This window comes from Chlorocebus sabaeus, chromosome 7 (genome assembly GCF_047675955.1).
Source record: "Chlorocebus sabaeus isolate Y175 chromosome 7, mChlSab1.0.hap1, whole genome shotgun sequence".
NCBI lineage: Eukaryota > Metazoa > Chordata > Mammalia > Primates > Cercopithecidae > Chlorocebus > Chlorocebus sabaeus.
The window spans coordinates 91,967,801-91,983,885 of record NC_132910.1 but is presented as its reverse complement, the minus strand read 5'-3'; the positions used below and the strand labels follow the sequence as shown (position 1 = coordinate 91,983,885).

The 16,085-nt window shown below is 36.9% G+C and overlaps 1 protein-coding gene across 2 annotated transcripts in view; it reads left to right on the top strand.

The window, feature by feature from the left end:
• RNF150 (ring finger protein 150) overlaps window positions 1-16,085 on the top strand; it is a 271,783-nt gene that overhangs the window by 190,432 nt on the left and 65,266 nt on the right. For both annotated transcript variants that reach the window (XM_007999860.3, XM_037992360.2), the window contains exons 3-4: window positions 1,391-1,462; window positions 3,351-3,433. In XM_007999860.3, the coding sequence (XP_007998051.2) occupies window positions 1,391-1,462; window positions 3,351-3,433 (155 nt within the window). The remainder of the gene's footprint in view (window positions 1-1,390; window positions 1,463-3,350; window positions 3,434-16,085) is intronic.

Below are 16,085 nucleotides of genomic sequence, written 5' to 3'. Positions count from 1 at the left end.
TGGTAAACACTTAGTGATTCGGATTGACTAGATGGTTGGTTGACTGATGAGCTGGCTAGCCAGATGTTGGATGGATGGCTGACTGGCTGGTCAGATGTTAGATGGTTGGCTGACTGGCTGACTGGTTGATCGGGTGGTTTTGTAAATGAAGGTGAGGGTGATAGATGAGCTTTGATTTTAAAGTCAAACTTAATTTTATTCAGATTCTGACTTACCTTTCACTAATTCTATGATATTGGACAATTTACTTAAGCTCTGTAAGCCTCAGTTAGTTCTATTAAATAGTGCTTTTCTCATAGTTGTTATAATATCAAAGGTGATAATGCATATATAGCTTTAACATGGCACCTAGGATATATTAACTGTTCACTAATATATGTTCACTATTTTAAAGAAAAGCAAGAAGCTTGAGTGCTTTTTCCAAAAGGAACAAAATTAGTGAAAGCAAATGATTAGTCTGTGTTTAAATGTTAACCCTCTTAATCTTAGTCCTTCTAATGTTTTACTACTACAGATACACATCTATTGCAGACCAGAAATAGATATACCTAAGAAGAAGATAAAACATGTAGAAAACTCACATGCACATGAACAATTTTTTTTCTTGACTGATTAAAGTTTAATTTACTCACCACCCTATCCTTCTCCCAGTTTTCTTCATCACCCTCTGATTGCATTATTGCAGGGCTCATTAAGATGGTAATTTTCTCTGCCAAAAATGGGAAGAGAGTGATATATTATTTCTTGACATGGATCGTTGTGGTTACTCCGGTGTTTGCTTTATAATTATTTGCTAAACTGGACATTATGTTTTATGTATTTTTCTATATGCACACTCACACTTAAACATGCATAAAGGAGGTAAAATTGCCATGTGAGAATGTGATGGAATAGAACAGACCAAAGTTAAACCAATGTTATGCCTATATGAGCAGATTGGAAGGAATATCCAAGCAATGAATCCTGATTGTCAAAAAGAGGAGATGAAATGTATTCCAGCTACTCCAGATTGGCTATCTCTGTGTCACAAATTGAGTGACTAGAGTGACAAATTACTAAACTCCTTTTTTTTTTTTTTTTTTTTTTTTGGCTAGTATATGCACATATAACCTGCACTGTAGAACTATAGGGCAGGGTCTTTGTCACATGCCACTTGCTTAACACTAGGCATGAAGAACTTCTCTCTATGGCAAAACTCTTTTATAGACCTCAACTGGTAGAGCCCCCTTGCACAAATGCCACTACCCCATCTTTTCTAGTCATCATTGTTTGCTTTCATGCCACATGTGCATGATTTCAGAGCTAACTGCCCTGGTGTATTAAGCAACATCAGAAATGAAGTCAAGAATTACAGATCTTTATTATTAACAAGCATGTTTTGGTTTTTCAGCGCCGACTGGGGGATGCAGCAAAGAAAGCCATCAGCAAACTCCAGGTCAGGACTATCAAGAAGGGTGACAAGGTAACAGCCTCTTTTCTTTTTCATGAGGAGCTATTCAAGGAAGCTTCTAACTTTTCTTACAGCCAGGGTGGAAGAGAGGAAAGGATGGCAAAGGGAAATATATGCTAACAGTTGTCCTATCAGTATATGTTATTATACTCTTCTTAATTAAACATAGTTTAAAGTTTCTTATGAAATGCATATACTATGATAATAAAATAGTTGTATAGAAAATATGAGGGCTGGGCGCGGTGGCTCAAGCCTGTAATCCCAGCACTTTGGGAGGCCGAGACGGGCGGATCACGAGGTCAGGAGATGGAGACCATCCTGGCTAACACAATGAAACCCCGTCTCTACTAAAAACTACAAAAAAAACTAGGCGGGCGTGGTGGTGGGCGCCTGTAGTCCCAGCTACTCAGGAGGCTGAGGCAGGAGAATGGCGTAAACCTGGGAGGCAGAGTTTGCAGTGAGCTGAGATCCGGCCACTGCACTCCAGCCTGGGCGACAGAGCGAGACTCCGTCTCAAAAAACAAAACAAAACAAAACAAAAAAAACGGATAAGTGTATAAAAAAATAGATGAAGCCAGAATGAAATTAGTACACAAATGGATTATCTAAAATGTGTAATAGAAATGGGTCTCAAAATTAAGGTGGGGCTTTCTAGCAGTCAGTGCAAAGGAAACAATATTCAGTATTCAAGTAATATTTCATGAGTTTATTCCAGTGTCCCACAAGATAAAATCAAAATGGTTGTTCCTGATGTTATGACCTGAGAAAGTTTTTTCATGAATCTTTGCAAGCAAGACAGCTTTCTGTGCTGAGCTATGTTCTCCACTCAAGTCTACAGTATAAATGCAGGAAGTATATTCAATCCCTCTGAAATCCAGTATTCAGAATCCCAAGGTTGACAGGTGGTGTGGCTCATGCCTATAATCCCAGCACTTTGGGAGGCCAAGGTAGTTCAAGACCACTTGAGGCCAGGAGTTCAAGACCAGCCTGGACAATGCAGCAAGACCCTGTCTCTATAAAATTTTTTTAAAAACCAAAACACAGAGCCCCGAATTCATTTCAATAGTCTCCTTCACTGTAGAATGGTATCATAAAGCCAGAAGCAATAGTATATCTTGAGGAGGAAAAACAAAGCAGTCCTGCCCAGGTGTATGGGCTTCTAAGGGTCTTCCTTATTCCCTAGGCCAAGTTAGAGCAATGGATTACAATACATGGGTTTGGAGCTCCTTGGGGCAATGTAAGGGATTTACAACTCCACATATAAGCAGGTATTGTCTCTATTCTGAATAATTGATTTATCTCACAAATTATGTGCTATTATTTTTCAAGTATATAAAAACGCCACTGGGCTTATAAGATAAAATTTATTTAAAGGCATTACTAAATTTAAAGTACATTTTAGTCAGTATGTTATTTCCCCTCAATCAGAGAGTAATAAAAGTACAAGGACTATTACATAAGCACTATCTTATGGGGCATCAAAAGAGGTTTATATACTTGAAAAAAATTGGAACTACCATTTTGTGTTAATATTCATTTTATACACTAGATTCCAGAAAAATGGATAGATTAAATATCATTCAGGTGATTCACCATAAGTATTATTTCTCATCCTGAAAATTTAGATATGTCGCCTCTAATTATAATTAATAGCATTTTTAGTAATGTACTTTAGAAAATGGTTTTCCTCACAAAAGCACATGAAGCAGAACCTAGAAACAAAAAGTAGAGGTTAGAAGGAATGGAAACTAGTCCAAATGATGGTAAATTTGAGTTAAAAACTGGCACCAGCACTACCGAAAGCTTTGCTCCAGGCAAGCTCTCCTTGGGTTTTGGCTTGGATATTTACACAAGAGATGAAGCTAAGAAAATAGGCTCATCTGTGCTTCCTCTGTTGCAGGAAACAGAGTCCGATTTTGACAACTGTGCAGTTTGTATTGAAGGGTACAAGCCCAATGACGTTGTCCGGATCCTGCCCTGCCGGTGAGTCACTAGGCTGCCTGCTTTTGATTGGGTTGTGTGTGTGGAGCATGCCTGCGTGGCCTCCCTGGCCCAGACCTGCTGGGCATAGTGCTGCCAGGTCAGTCTGCCTCAACATTTCCATGTTTCCATTGCAGGCAACCCAGACATTCTTGTTTTTGTATAACCTTTGTCCTTGAAAACACTGTGTCATGAAATGTGTTTCTGATCCCCTATCCCCTTTGCATCAAAGGAAGTATACTGCTATGAACTGGAACTTCATGATACAGAAATTTATGATGTGGCCACCAAGTACAAGTTTTCTTGAACAACAGATCTTTGATATTCAGAATCAATTCTGGCTTTTACCAGTACTATTTTAATTAAAATAATAAACTCTGAAAAAATGTTTGTGAATGATCATGAACAGTGTGGTAATTAGAATATGGTCAGAAGTAAGTAGGAAGCCAAGGACAGATACCATGCCCTTTCTTTTCTTTCTTTTTTTTTAAACTAACGGAAAGAGAATGTGACACTCAAATTCCCACAAAATTCTTGCATCTAGGGGAGGATGCCAGGCATGGATAGTTGGGGAAACTCCCCAGGTGATTCTCATATAACCCTATTCCATCTCCCTAATTGAAATTCACGAGAAGTTGTCTGAATTCTTTTTAAATTGTTAAAATTAAATAAATTTAAATACTTAAATCAAATCTTTTAAAAGTCACGTAAAATCCATCCTCCTTCACTGACAACCTTTTTTAGTGCTTTTTTTTTCATCTGTGTAAATGTCCCAATAATAAAAATGAAATTATGCCTTAGTGGGAGATTCTTCATTTAGAAAGATTGGCTTTCAATATTCTTAGATACTTTAGGCCAGGCATGGTGGCTCACACCTGTCATCCTAGTGCTTTGAGAGGCCAAGACAGGAGGATTGCTTGAAACTACAATTTCAAGAACAGCCTGGGCAATAAAGCAAGACTCTGTCTCTACAAAAAAAAATTAAAAATTAGCTGAACATGGTGGTGCTCGGGACATGGTGGCACTGGCCTGTAATCCTGGCTACTCAGGAGGGTGAGGTGGGAGGATCCCTTAAGCCCAGGAGTTCAAGGTTATACTGAGCAATGATCACGCCACTACACTCCAGTGATCACACCAGTGCACTAGGCGACACCAAGACCTTGTCTCAAAAAAAAAAAAAAAAACAATTCTTAGAGACTTTAAAAGTAAAGTAGGAAAACATATACCACAAAGATATAAGACAATTTACATATTCATAAAGCAATGCAAACTTAAGGACTGTTTACTAGAACTACAAAAGAAACAAAAATTACTTTACAGGAATGGCTTAATAATCCCAAAATGACAAAGAGTGGACTAAAAAAGAAGTGACAGGATACTAAAATTGATGCATAAACTCCCAAGGGAAACAGACCTTGGTTGAAATGTGCATAAGCAAATTGATCATTAGGAAAACAGGCGTTAGGGAAGTACATCCTGGTGGCCCCAGCCAAAGCCTTCAATTGCGATTCACTTTCCCTTAGTTTGTAGACACCTTTCTCTGAGACGAAATCATAAACAGAGATAACTGAAGATTTGGTAGTTTCCTTCATATGAGGATTCGCTATGTAAGTTCTTTCTAGTTACTACATACACTTAGTGTTTACTCAGTGATTTCCAGAACCACAGGCAGACAAATGCAGTATGTGAACTACAGAGTGCCTCTTGGAGCAACATCTTTTATCTCTGCAGTATTTTATTAAGGTTTATAAAGCCTCTTAGGCCGGGCGCAGTGGCTCACGCTTGTAATCCCAGCACTTTGGGAGGCCGAGGCAGGCAGATCACTAGGTCAGGAGATCAAGACCATCCTGGCAAACACGGTGAAACCCTGTCTCTACTAAAAAAAAAATACAAAAAAATTAGCCAGGCATGGTGGTGGGCACCTGTAGTCCCAGCTACTCGGGAGGCTGAGGCAGGAGAATGGCATGAACCCAGGGCGGTGGAGCTTGCTGTGAGCGGACATCATGCCACTGCACTCCAGCCTGGGCGACAAAGCAAGACTCTGTCTCAAAAAAATTAATTAATTAAAAATAATAATAATAAAGCCTCTTAGATATAAGCAAATAAAATGCTTTCCTTTATTTTTTTCTTGAAGATTATTTAGAACCCTATGCGTTTACTACTAATAAAAAAAATTCAGAGCCAATTAAAGTTAAATATATGCATTCTTCTGAAAAATCCAAAGATATTTACAAATGTAAATTAAGAAAATCTGTTTTAAAAATTATATACATAGCATTACTTTAGCTCTACAATTCATACAGTATAAAATAGTTTATTCACTTAAAGCTCTCTCATGAATAAACTTCATGTTACTACATATATATATATAACTGCTAGAGATTGCATAATGTCCAAGTCATAGATGTACCACAATTTAATTTTCCATGTCCTTATTGGGGAACATTTTTGGCTGAGTTCAATTTTTATTTATGACAGATTGCGTTGTTTTAACAGTGTTTAGATTTTCATGATGTATTATTCCAGATCTCCTTTTATATTGTAATTTTTTGGAAATATTAACCAAAAAATAGCATTTTAATATTTACCACAGAAAATAAAACCTTAGGGATTTTAATATACATTAGCCCTTGCTCTTTGCTAGTTTAGTTTGACTTCAGGCTCCTCCTTGTTTAAATGATTATTTGATTCTTATCTCATTCCTTGATTTTGTTTCATGTTCCTTACTGTCCATCTACTATTATTTCCATACTATGAACCCTGCTTTAAATAACAAAATGCATTTGAGCATTTTCAAATACAGCTACAGTTAATTACTGTTTGATCTTATACTAGTCACACATATCTATTCTGAATAGCTCATACATTTTTTCCTTGTAGATTTTAAAATCAAGGTATTTTTATGCTTGTTGCTGTTTTCTGCCAGACAGTTTGCACTAATGGATATTATCAAACAAATGCACTGGCGTTTGCTTTTTGCTACATAATTTTCTCTGGGGTATTATTAAGCCTTTGCTCCTATGAACTTCATAGACTCTGCTTCCCATTATTTCCAGGCTGATTCATCCACAGACTTCTTTGCATCTTCTTGGCATAAAAACTGTTTCAAAAAATGTTCCAGTTTATCATCTCCCTTCACTCACTTTTTTCTGTGGTCTCATAACTCCTGACATTCTTGGTGCATCTCTTCACTGTTGTTTTCATTTAGGATGTCTTTCCAAATTATACTCTTGTGCCACAACTTTTTCAAAATCATTTTATTGCTTGTCTCTTTCTGAGACCCATGAACAAATTATGATGAATTATTAATAAATGCCTTTCCCTCTTTATTTGTCATAGCGATTACTAAAGTCATGCACATACACACCTACCATTTCTTCCCCTTCATCCTTTCTTCATCCAGTCCGTCTCTAGCATGTGAAGGTGAGGCCCCCGGGAGTGAGCCTGGATGTGTACATCTACCATAAGCGACAGACCCCCTCAGCCCACAAAGCAGCTCAGCCTCAGACAAGCCTAACTTCTGTGGTTTAGATTTGATCCTATACACCACTGAGACATTACTCGAGACACTTTGGTTTTGCTACCTCATACGTATGCCAAAATATGCATTACACTATATTTTAGGGGTGGTTTTTATATCTAAGGTTAATATTTGTGATTATGATTTCTAGCCACAAAAGATGTTTCATTTTATTATCTTCTCTTGCACAGAGAGTAAGTTAGCCTCTCTGATTCTTTCATGGCTTTTATCTCATGGTGTCCCTACGGTTCTTCAGGGATTACTCATTTCAGCCTGTTGAGCTTCTCAATTTCAAACACACAGTGTCTCAGAAAAAATATGAATTTCTTAGGCAGGCCAGAAGCCCTTATTTGCCATTGTTCTAAACCAAAGCAACAGATACACTGTTTCCCTACATTCCTATGAAATTCTCTTCTATCTCTAATTTATCCCTATAGCATTATCACCAATTAGGGAAGATACTAGTTTCTACTACTGTTTTTTTCTTTGATTTTTGCAAACTCTCCTCCACAACAGATGAAAAATGTAAACCCTGTCTAGTAATACACTTTTAGTACCTAAATGCTTCATTTGGAACAAAAAACATTTTGTAGCAACTGTATGCCAGCAACAGTGGAAATCCCCAGCCATGAGAAGACAAATGGCATGATGCATGCTCTAAAGGAAATAGGCTAGTGGGAGAGAAAGGAATTTAAATAAGCATTCATGATAGAGAATGGTATGTGTAACAATAACAACACAATGTATTAAAATTTTGGAGGAATTAATACCAGGCACAAGGAAGTTAAGAAAGATTCCACAGAAAAAAAAAGTACTGTTTTCATATTTTCTAACAGCAGTTTATATTGTCCATTGCATCCTCATTCTAGAAAATTTGTAAAATGGGTAAATATTTAAATATCTGCCTGACTCCTTCATGCAGGTAACTTCTGCTATCATTGTTATATATCATCTTGTTTTTGTTTCTTATGCTTATTTTGCAACTTTAAGATACTATTGTCAATATCATTTACTATTCTGTTCTTTTCACATACATTGTAAGAATGTGCTAGAAATGGTATTAGATTATTGGGGGTCTTTTTTAGATTATTTGTGGCTCATTTTGACTTTCCTTTGGCCTTTGATACTATTGACAGAAGCTGACTAAACCCTAAGGTGCATATACCGACCAAAGACCCTGGGATGTTGGTGCTTATATAAAACTCACTCTTCAAAGATCAGGGTCTTTTTGTCTGGCCCAATCAGAATTTTCTACTGAGATAAAACAGGGAGGTGTCCTGGCCCCCTTTAGCTTATTTTATAGTATCCTTTGATGAATTCTTTGTATGTCACCATCCCACCCCACTACAGAAGACAGAGAAAAGCAGCTTCTCATCTTTAAATAGTTGGTTTGATTATGTGGTGTGTAGGGGCAGCATGTCCCGCTGGGTTATTATTGTCAGAGCTGGATTACAAACAAAATTCTCTAAAACTCATGTTATCATCTTTGGTAGATGCTTCCCAACTTTTAACTTGTTCATAAACGAATTACAAGTTTAGTATATATAGTCCAAAAATCCAAATGCAAAATGCTCCATATCTGAAACTTTTGGAGCACCATGATGGTCAAGGGAAATGCTCATTGGAGCGTTTTGAATTTAGGCTATTTGGATTTGGGATAATGCACACATTCCGGAATCTGAAAAAAAATCCAAAACACTTCTGGCCCCAAGCATCCCGGATAAAGGATGTTCAACCCATACTATATATAGTTCCATTTTGTAAATAGTGTTTCTCAGAGGATACGCCAAGAAGCAGTGTTGTCAATCCCACCTGGACTTAAATGAGGTCTTATTTGGGAGCAGGGGGAGATGGTGGAATCAAATAAATACCTAACAACACCTATCCTAAAATAGTTCTTGTGGAAAAGCGTTGCACTGCTGCTGTTTAGCATCTGCACATTGAAGCAGATGCCAGCATTAGAGAGCAGCGCTGACTTCTCTGAGCAGCGCCTGAGGCGGGCTCCATCAGTGGCTCTGCAGGCCCAGGTTTTGCAGGCCTGTCTTTACAGCAGAAGTTAGTTTTGCCTGAGCAAGGTTACCTGTTAGATCAGATAATCCTGGAACTGTGTAGGGGTTGTGTGTATGTGTGGTGTTTGTTTTTCGGTTTTTTTGTTTGTTTGTTTTGCTTTGTTTTGGTAAAATATATATAACATAAAATTTACCTTTTTAATCATATTTAAATATACAATTCAGTGACATTAAGTACATTCGCCTTGCTGTGAAACCATCACCACTGTCCATCTCTAGAATGTCTCATCCTCCAACTTGAAACTCTGAGTTCACCAAACAGCAATTCTTCATTCCCCTAGTCTGGAATTTTGTGCGCATTTTATTTTTAATTTGGGCTTTACTTTTGTTAACAGAAGAAAATGTCAATGAAGGAACTTAAATTTGATTCAAGAATGCAATTAAAGTTGGCTAACTAGAAATTGGTATTTACACACTCAAAACCCTGACAAAGTGATAATGTTATACATTTATATTATAGAAATTGGTATTTACACACTCAAAACCCTGACAAAGTGATGTTATACATTTATATTATTATAGAAATTAGTATTTATACACTGAAAACCCTGACAAAGTGATAATTTTATACATTTATATTATTGCTATTGTTACAATACTCAGATGATATTATTCTTGTCATTATCAATGGTACTGCTCTGGTTTCTGTGACCATCGCTAACATCATTCCCACCATTGCTTCTTCCCTGACTTTCTGCAGTAGGCTTCTCACCAGTCTCCCTCCTTCTACTCTTGCTTTTTAATTATGCATTCTGATAAGTCTATTTTTAATTGTCAAGCTAGATTAGCTGGCTTTAGGTACTTTTACAGCAAGTACAACTTCAGACTCATTAAGTATAACAGAAGGGTGACTAAAAAATTATTCTTCAAGAAGATTAATTGGAATGTAATTAGGTCCTTCTGCTTTTCTAAAATGTACTCCTGACACAAGGTAAATTCACAAGAAAACTAAAAACATGCACTATTTCCTATTAACTCCCTACAGGAGATTTGGGTTGGCTAGTGCAATTGCCATGGTTTTTATTGGTGATTAAGAAGCAATCTTAGCAAACTTGCCATTGTGTCTCATTTGGATTTTGCACTCTGACTTCTTCGTGGGGACTCACCAGAATATTTCATGTGTGGAATAACTGTATTTCTCTCAAGCAAGGGGAATGTTTTTATATTGTAGATATACAACTGTGTTCTAGATTTTTTCTGTTTGTTGACAGAAATCTAAGAGGCAAATTTGTGGCCTACGTAATAGCCAAAAGGTGTTTTTTAGCCCCATCTCTTACTCTGTTTTATGTCTCTATTCTTATTAATTTTTTTCTTCATTTGCTTTTACAATATATTTTTGGATACTTGCATCTCCCAGTCACTTTAAGTTTTTTGAATCTGGTGTACCCCAAAACTGGGGCTTAGCTCAGGAGGGTTCTTGGCTTCACTCAGGAAAGAATTCAAGAGCAAACTGACAGTGGCAGAAAGCAAGTTCTATTAGAGCCACAGCGTACAGCAAAATGGCTGCTCCATAGACAGAGCCGGGCTATCCCATAGGCAAAGTGGCCCAGAGTAGCACTCATGGATTGCCAGCTAGCTATATTTATACCCACTTTTAAACAGATGCTAAATAAGGGGTAGGTTATTCATGAACTTTCTAGAAAATGAGCAGGGAGTTCTCAGAACTAGATAAGGTCATTTCCAGATCATTGCCATGGCATCATTTATAGACTGTCAACCAGAGGTTGCCCTTGTTGCCGTCTTGGTCCTAGCTGGTTTTGGCCAGTTTCTTGTCTACATCCTGGTTTGATCAGGAGGGTCTTGACCAAGGCTCAGAAAACAAGTCTTGCTGATCTCCTGCTTCATTTTCTAGAATAAACATGTGTTTTCCATGTCTTCCAAAAGTTTGTCAGCATCATTTTTAATTAATATATAATATCCCATGTGCCATAATTTATTTGCCTATTTTTGGACACCTAAATTGTTACACACATACACACACACACATACTTCTTCTGCTATTATAAATAAGGCTGTGATAAGTAGCTCTGTGTCTAGACCTTAGTTTACATTTTAGATTAGTTCCTTGTTTCTAAGGTTATAAATTTAAATTGCCAAATTATATTCCATAAAGTAGTATACAAGGAGCTTTCCAGACAGAGCTAAGAACATTCCAAGCAAAGGTAACTGTGGTGACCTGAAATTGTTAGAGTGTGATGCTTGTGTTGGCCATGGGGCTGGAGAGGAGGCACCCCAGATCCTTCAGGGCCCAAATGTCTGGGCTGAGGGGCCTGGATTACAACCAAGTGCTGGAGGACCCACTGTGAGGGGTTTGGTTTGTGCTTTATACACAACACACTGGCAGCAGTATGCAGCATGGTTAAGAGGGGTCTGACTGGAGTCAGAGGGACCAGTGAGGAGACTGTTGCAAAGTCCAGGTAGGAAATGCTAGAAGTCTGAATTGGAGTGCTGGCGCTGTGACATAGAGAGGGAGACATATTCAAGAGATATTCAGGGGTAAACCAGATGACTCAATGTTTGGAATAGTTGAAAATGGCTGCCTGTTTCTCTTGTAGGCAGCTGATGGATACATATATATTTGCTTGCATTTAAAACATGCTCATGTCCATTTGAATTCTAAACAGAAAAAAAAAATACAGCAGCTTGCAAACTATCACTCAAAAACCATAACACGAAAAACAGATTTCAAGCACTGAAATAAATTTCATCACTCAAACACACACGCATGCACGTACACACACACACACACACACACACACACACACACACAAACTCCATTTGAGGATCAGCCTTGGCTTATCTTTTTAAGCCTTTCTTCAGAGTTATCCAGTCCCAAAGCACTCTGACAACTCGGTCTCAGAAGCAAAGCTCCATTCTAAATAAATAACTGATTCTTTTTGTAAACACTGTTTTACCCTTCCTCTTTCTCTTCTTTCCTTTTAGGAATAAGGTTAAATTTCTGTATCTGTATCAGTTCCAGAGCTCCCCTTTGTAATTTGGGACATAGAATACATTATACTGTTTACTTCTTAAAAAATTTGCAATGTAAGGCTATACTTTTCCAAAGACCAGAACATAACTGAAAGCATTAGTGTTGAAAGAGATGAAGTGGAAATGTATTAAACAGTTTCATACGAGACCAAAAATGAAAAACAGAATAAATGGTTCCTGACACAGAGCAGTAATAGTGAAAGGAGAAATAAAGTTTGTATGTATAAATAGTGGCAATAGATACCATAGATACCCTAACTTACAAAGGGATTTCTAATGACATTTGAGTATGTGAGTCAGACAGAAGAACCTAAAAGGGATAGACCTTGAGACTTGGAAAAGGACTTTTTTGAGGGCTGTTGAAAAGTCAAAACCCAAATATGGTCTACTAGTTTTAATGAATTAGTTGTTATTTTGTACCATGTGTCAACAATAGACACAACAATCATAAATCATCCCTGTCCATCTAACCAGACAGACAGCTGCTTTTCTGTCTCAGTTAATGGGACTGATGTATATTTTTAACATGGACCTCATTATTAGTTGACTCTTCAAGTATATTCTGTGAACTCCTGTCCCCAAGGACAGGGGCATTTTTCCCCTGCCAGAGAAGCAACACTGGGAAACATTTAGTGTAAAGCACATGAGAAACAGTAGGGGAATCCATTGGTAAGGCTTTCTAAACACGCACAGACTCTAAGGCTCACAGTGACTTGCCTGCCTCCTTCAAATTGATTTAGTGAGGTTTACTGAGCTAATGTAGGTGACAGCACAGTGCCCACACCAAAAATGTCTTATGAACAGCGTCTTGAGTCTGACAGGTCTCAGAAGGTTGTCTGTTTGTTATGTCCTACAGCGCTTCCTTATCCTCATTGGATGGAAAGCCCCTGGTAGTTCATAGCCTCCTTGCTTCTCCCTAAACTCAGATCTAGGATTCACATCTTGGATCCTTCAAGACAACCAAGGCAAAATCAAAGTTGGGCTCTGATATTCATTTGTGAAATTCCCTCTTTCGGGGGCTGGGGCAGCCTCTCATTCACTCTCCCTGCTAGGGATGACATGACCATAATAAATAGCATAACATGAGGAAGAATTATGTTAAAAAAAAGTGAACATCATTTTAATATTTGAAAACTTAGCGTTACCATCAAGTTTTACTGAAATCACTGAAAAAAGGCACTAGCCCCTTAACATTTTTAAACCCAGGGATCAGTCTGATTTTAAGATGAGTCAAATGAATTGAATGTGTAGACAGAAAATTCCAAGCTCTTTATGAGTAAAAAAAAAAAAAATGTTTACAGAATGCTGTACTGTGATGAGGATTCCGATTATGAGTCCTATAACTCGTGAAGTCAAAAACAAAAGTGCACTTTCTAGCCAGGCAGAAATGGCCTGTCCTGATTTTACCCTGCCGTGCCTGTTACATAGGCTTGATTAGGAACAGATTTTTTCTAAGTTCCTTTTTTTATTAAAAGAGCGATGGATATTCGCTGATTTTCATAGGATTTGACTTACTCTTTTATGCCCATATTATGAATTGGTCAATCTATTTGTAGCTGTTTATAAATGTGTTTTTATTAAAATAACTTTCAAGGTTTCACTGTTAATTGTGCAAAATGTCAAAAACAGAGAAAAGTATAAAGAAGTAAACAAAAATAATCTGACCACCCAGAAATAATCATTATTAATATTGGCATAGTTAATTTTTATAATACACACATATATATATATATATATATAAATTTTTTTTTTTTTTTTTTTTTTTTTTTTTTTTTTTTTTTTTTTTTTCCCCAGACAGAGTCTCGCTCTGTCACCCAGGCTGGAGTGCAGTGACCGGATCTCGGCTCACTACAAGCTCCGCCTCCCGGGTTTACGCCATTCTCCTGCCTCAGCCTCTTGAGTAGCTGGGACTACAGGCGCCTGCCACCTCACCCAGCTAGTTTTTTGTATTTTTTAGTAGAGATGGGGTTTCACCGTGTTAGCCAGGATGATCTCTCTCAATCTCCTGACCTCGTGATCCGCCCGTCTCGGCCTCCCAAAGTGCTGGGGTTACAGGCTTGAGCCACCGTGCGCAGCCCATATATTAGTATTTTTATGTTTTTAAACATTGTAGAGTCAAGCAATTAATAGTTTTTCTTCTACTTTCTCATTCAACAATAAAAAGCTTTGTTTAAAAACTTTAGAAATTATTTTAAATTTTTTGACTGGGTGCAGTGGCTCACGCCTGTAATCCCAGCACTTTCGGAGGCCAAGGCAGGCAGATCACTTAAGGTCAGGAGTTCAAGACAGGCCTGGCCAACATGATGAAACCCCGTCTCTACTAAAAATACAAAAATTAGATGGGCATTGTGCCAGGTGCCTGTAATCCCAACTACTCGGGAAGCTGAGGCAAGAGAATCGCTTGAACCTGGGAGGTGGAGGTTGCAGTGAGCCAAGATCGCACCATTGCACTCCAGTCTGGACAACAAAGCAATACTCTGTCTCAAAAATAAATAAATAAATAAATAAATAAATAAATAAATAAATAAATAATTTAAAAATTTTTAGTAGTTGCATAATAGTTCATTTTTAGTGTTTATTTAACATTGTTCAGCATTTAAATTGCTTCCAGTTTTTCTTCATTATAAAATCATGAGGTTAGTTGTTTATATATTTATTCTGTATTTATTCCTTCAGATTTATTCCTAAAAGTGAACTTACTAGATTGAAAGGAATTTTAAAGGATCTTGAAAAATTTTATCCAATCGCTTTCGTGAAAGGTGGTAATGATTGACACCTCACTAGCAGTATGTGAGGGTGTTTATGCTAGCAGTCTCTCAGAACCATGGAGTAGTAAATGTTTAAAGCATCTTTCTCATCTGACAGCCAAATATAACGGTAATTTTAATTCTCATGTCTTTGATTTCTTTGATATATTACTATCGACTGACACCAGTTCTTTTTACATCATATCATATTTAATATAAATTGTCGTTGATTGGAAGATGTTTCCTAATTTTAGATAGGTTAAAATGGGAATGGAGAATGATACAGCCTAGAATTGATAAAATATGATACTATTTTTAACATTTTGTTTTAGTGTTTTTGCTGAATCTTTTTTTATTATGTTTCTTTTTTATGATAATTTTTGATTAACAATTTAAAAGTTATGCTATAAAATTAATGAATTTGTGTTTTTATCTCTTCCTTCTTGGTTTTAATCCTTCCCTATCAAGAAATAAGATAAGTGATTAATTAACTACTGTTTTCAAATTTATATGAAAATTTATGCTGGTGTATGGCATCTCACTCAAATAGTTTATGAAAACTATTTTTTAAACCCATTTTCCAAGAACATAATTTTATATACTTGGCCAAATTAAAAGTTAGGCAGTGTAGGAGGAGTTTAAAATGGCACAACAACTTTGGAAATTCGTTTGGCAGTTTCCACTAAAGTTAAATACACCCTACCTTGTGACCTAGTAATTCTGTTCTTGGATATATACCCGAGAGAAATGAATGCATATATTACCAGAAAGACTGATACAAGAGTGGCCATAGCACATTTAGTCATAATAGCCAAAAAAATGAAAACAGTACAGATGTCTAACAATGGAACAATCTGCAAACAAATTGGGGTACACCCATACAATGGAATACTATTAAGCAATAAAAAAACCAAGCTATTGATGTACACCAAGGCACAGATGCATCTGAAAACCATTATTTTGAATTTAAAAAGCTAGACAAAAAAGAATACATACTTTATGATTCCATTTGAAATTCAATAACAGGAAAAATTAATATATGGTGACAGACGTTAAAATGATGGTTACATGGCAGAGAGTGGGTGCTGACTGGTAAGGGGCACAGGAGGACTTTCTGAGGTGATAGGATGGCATGTATCTTCATCTGGGTAGTATGTATGTGAACATACACACACTTAAATCATCAAGCTCACTTAAAGTTTATGCATTTTATGGTACATTATACCTTCATTTAAAGTAATGGAAAAAAACTTAAGTACCAAAGAAGCTATGTTTTAGAATTTAAAAAACAATAGTTCACTTTACTCATTAGTAAAAATTATACAGTA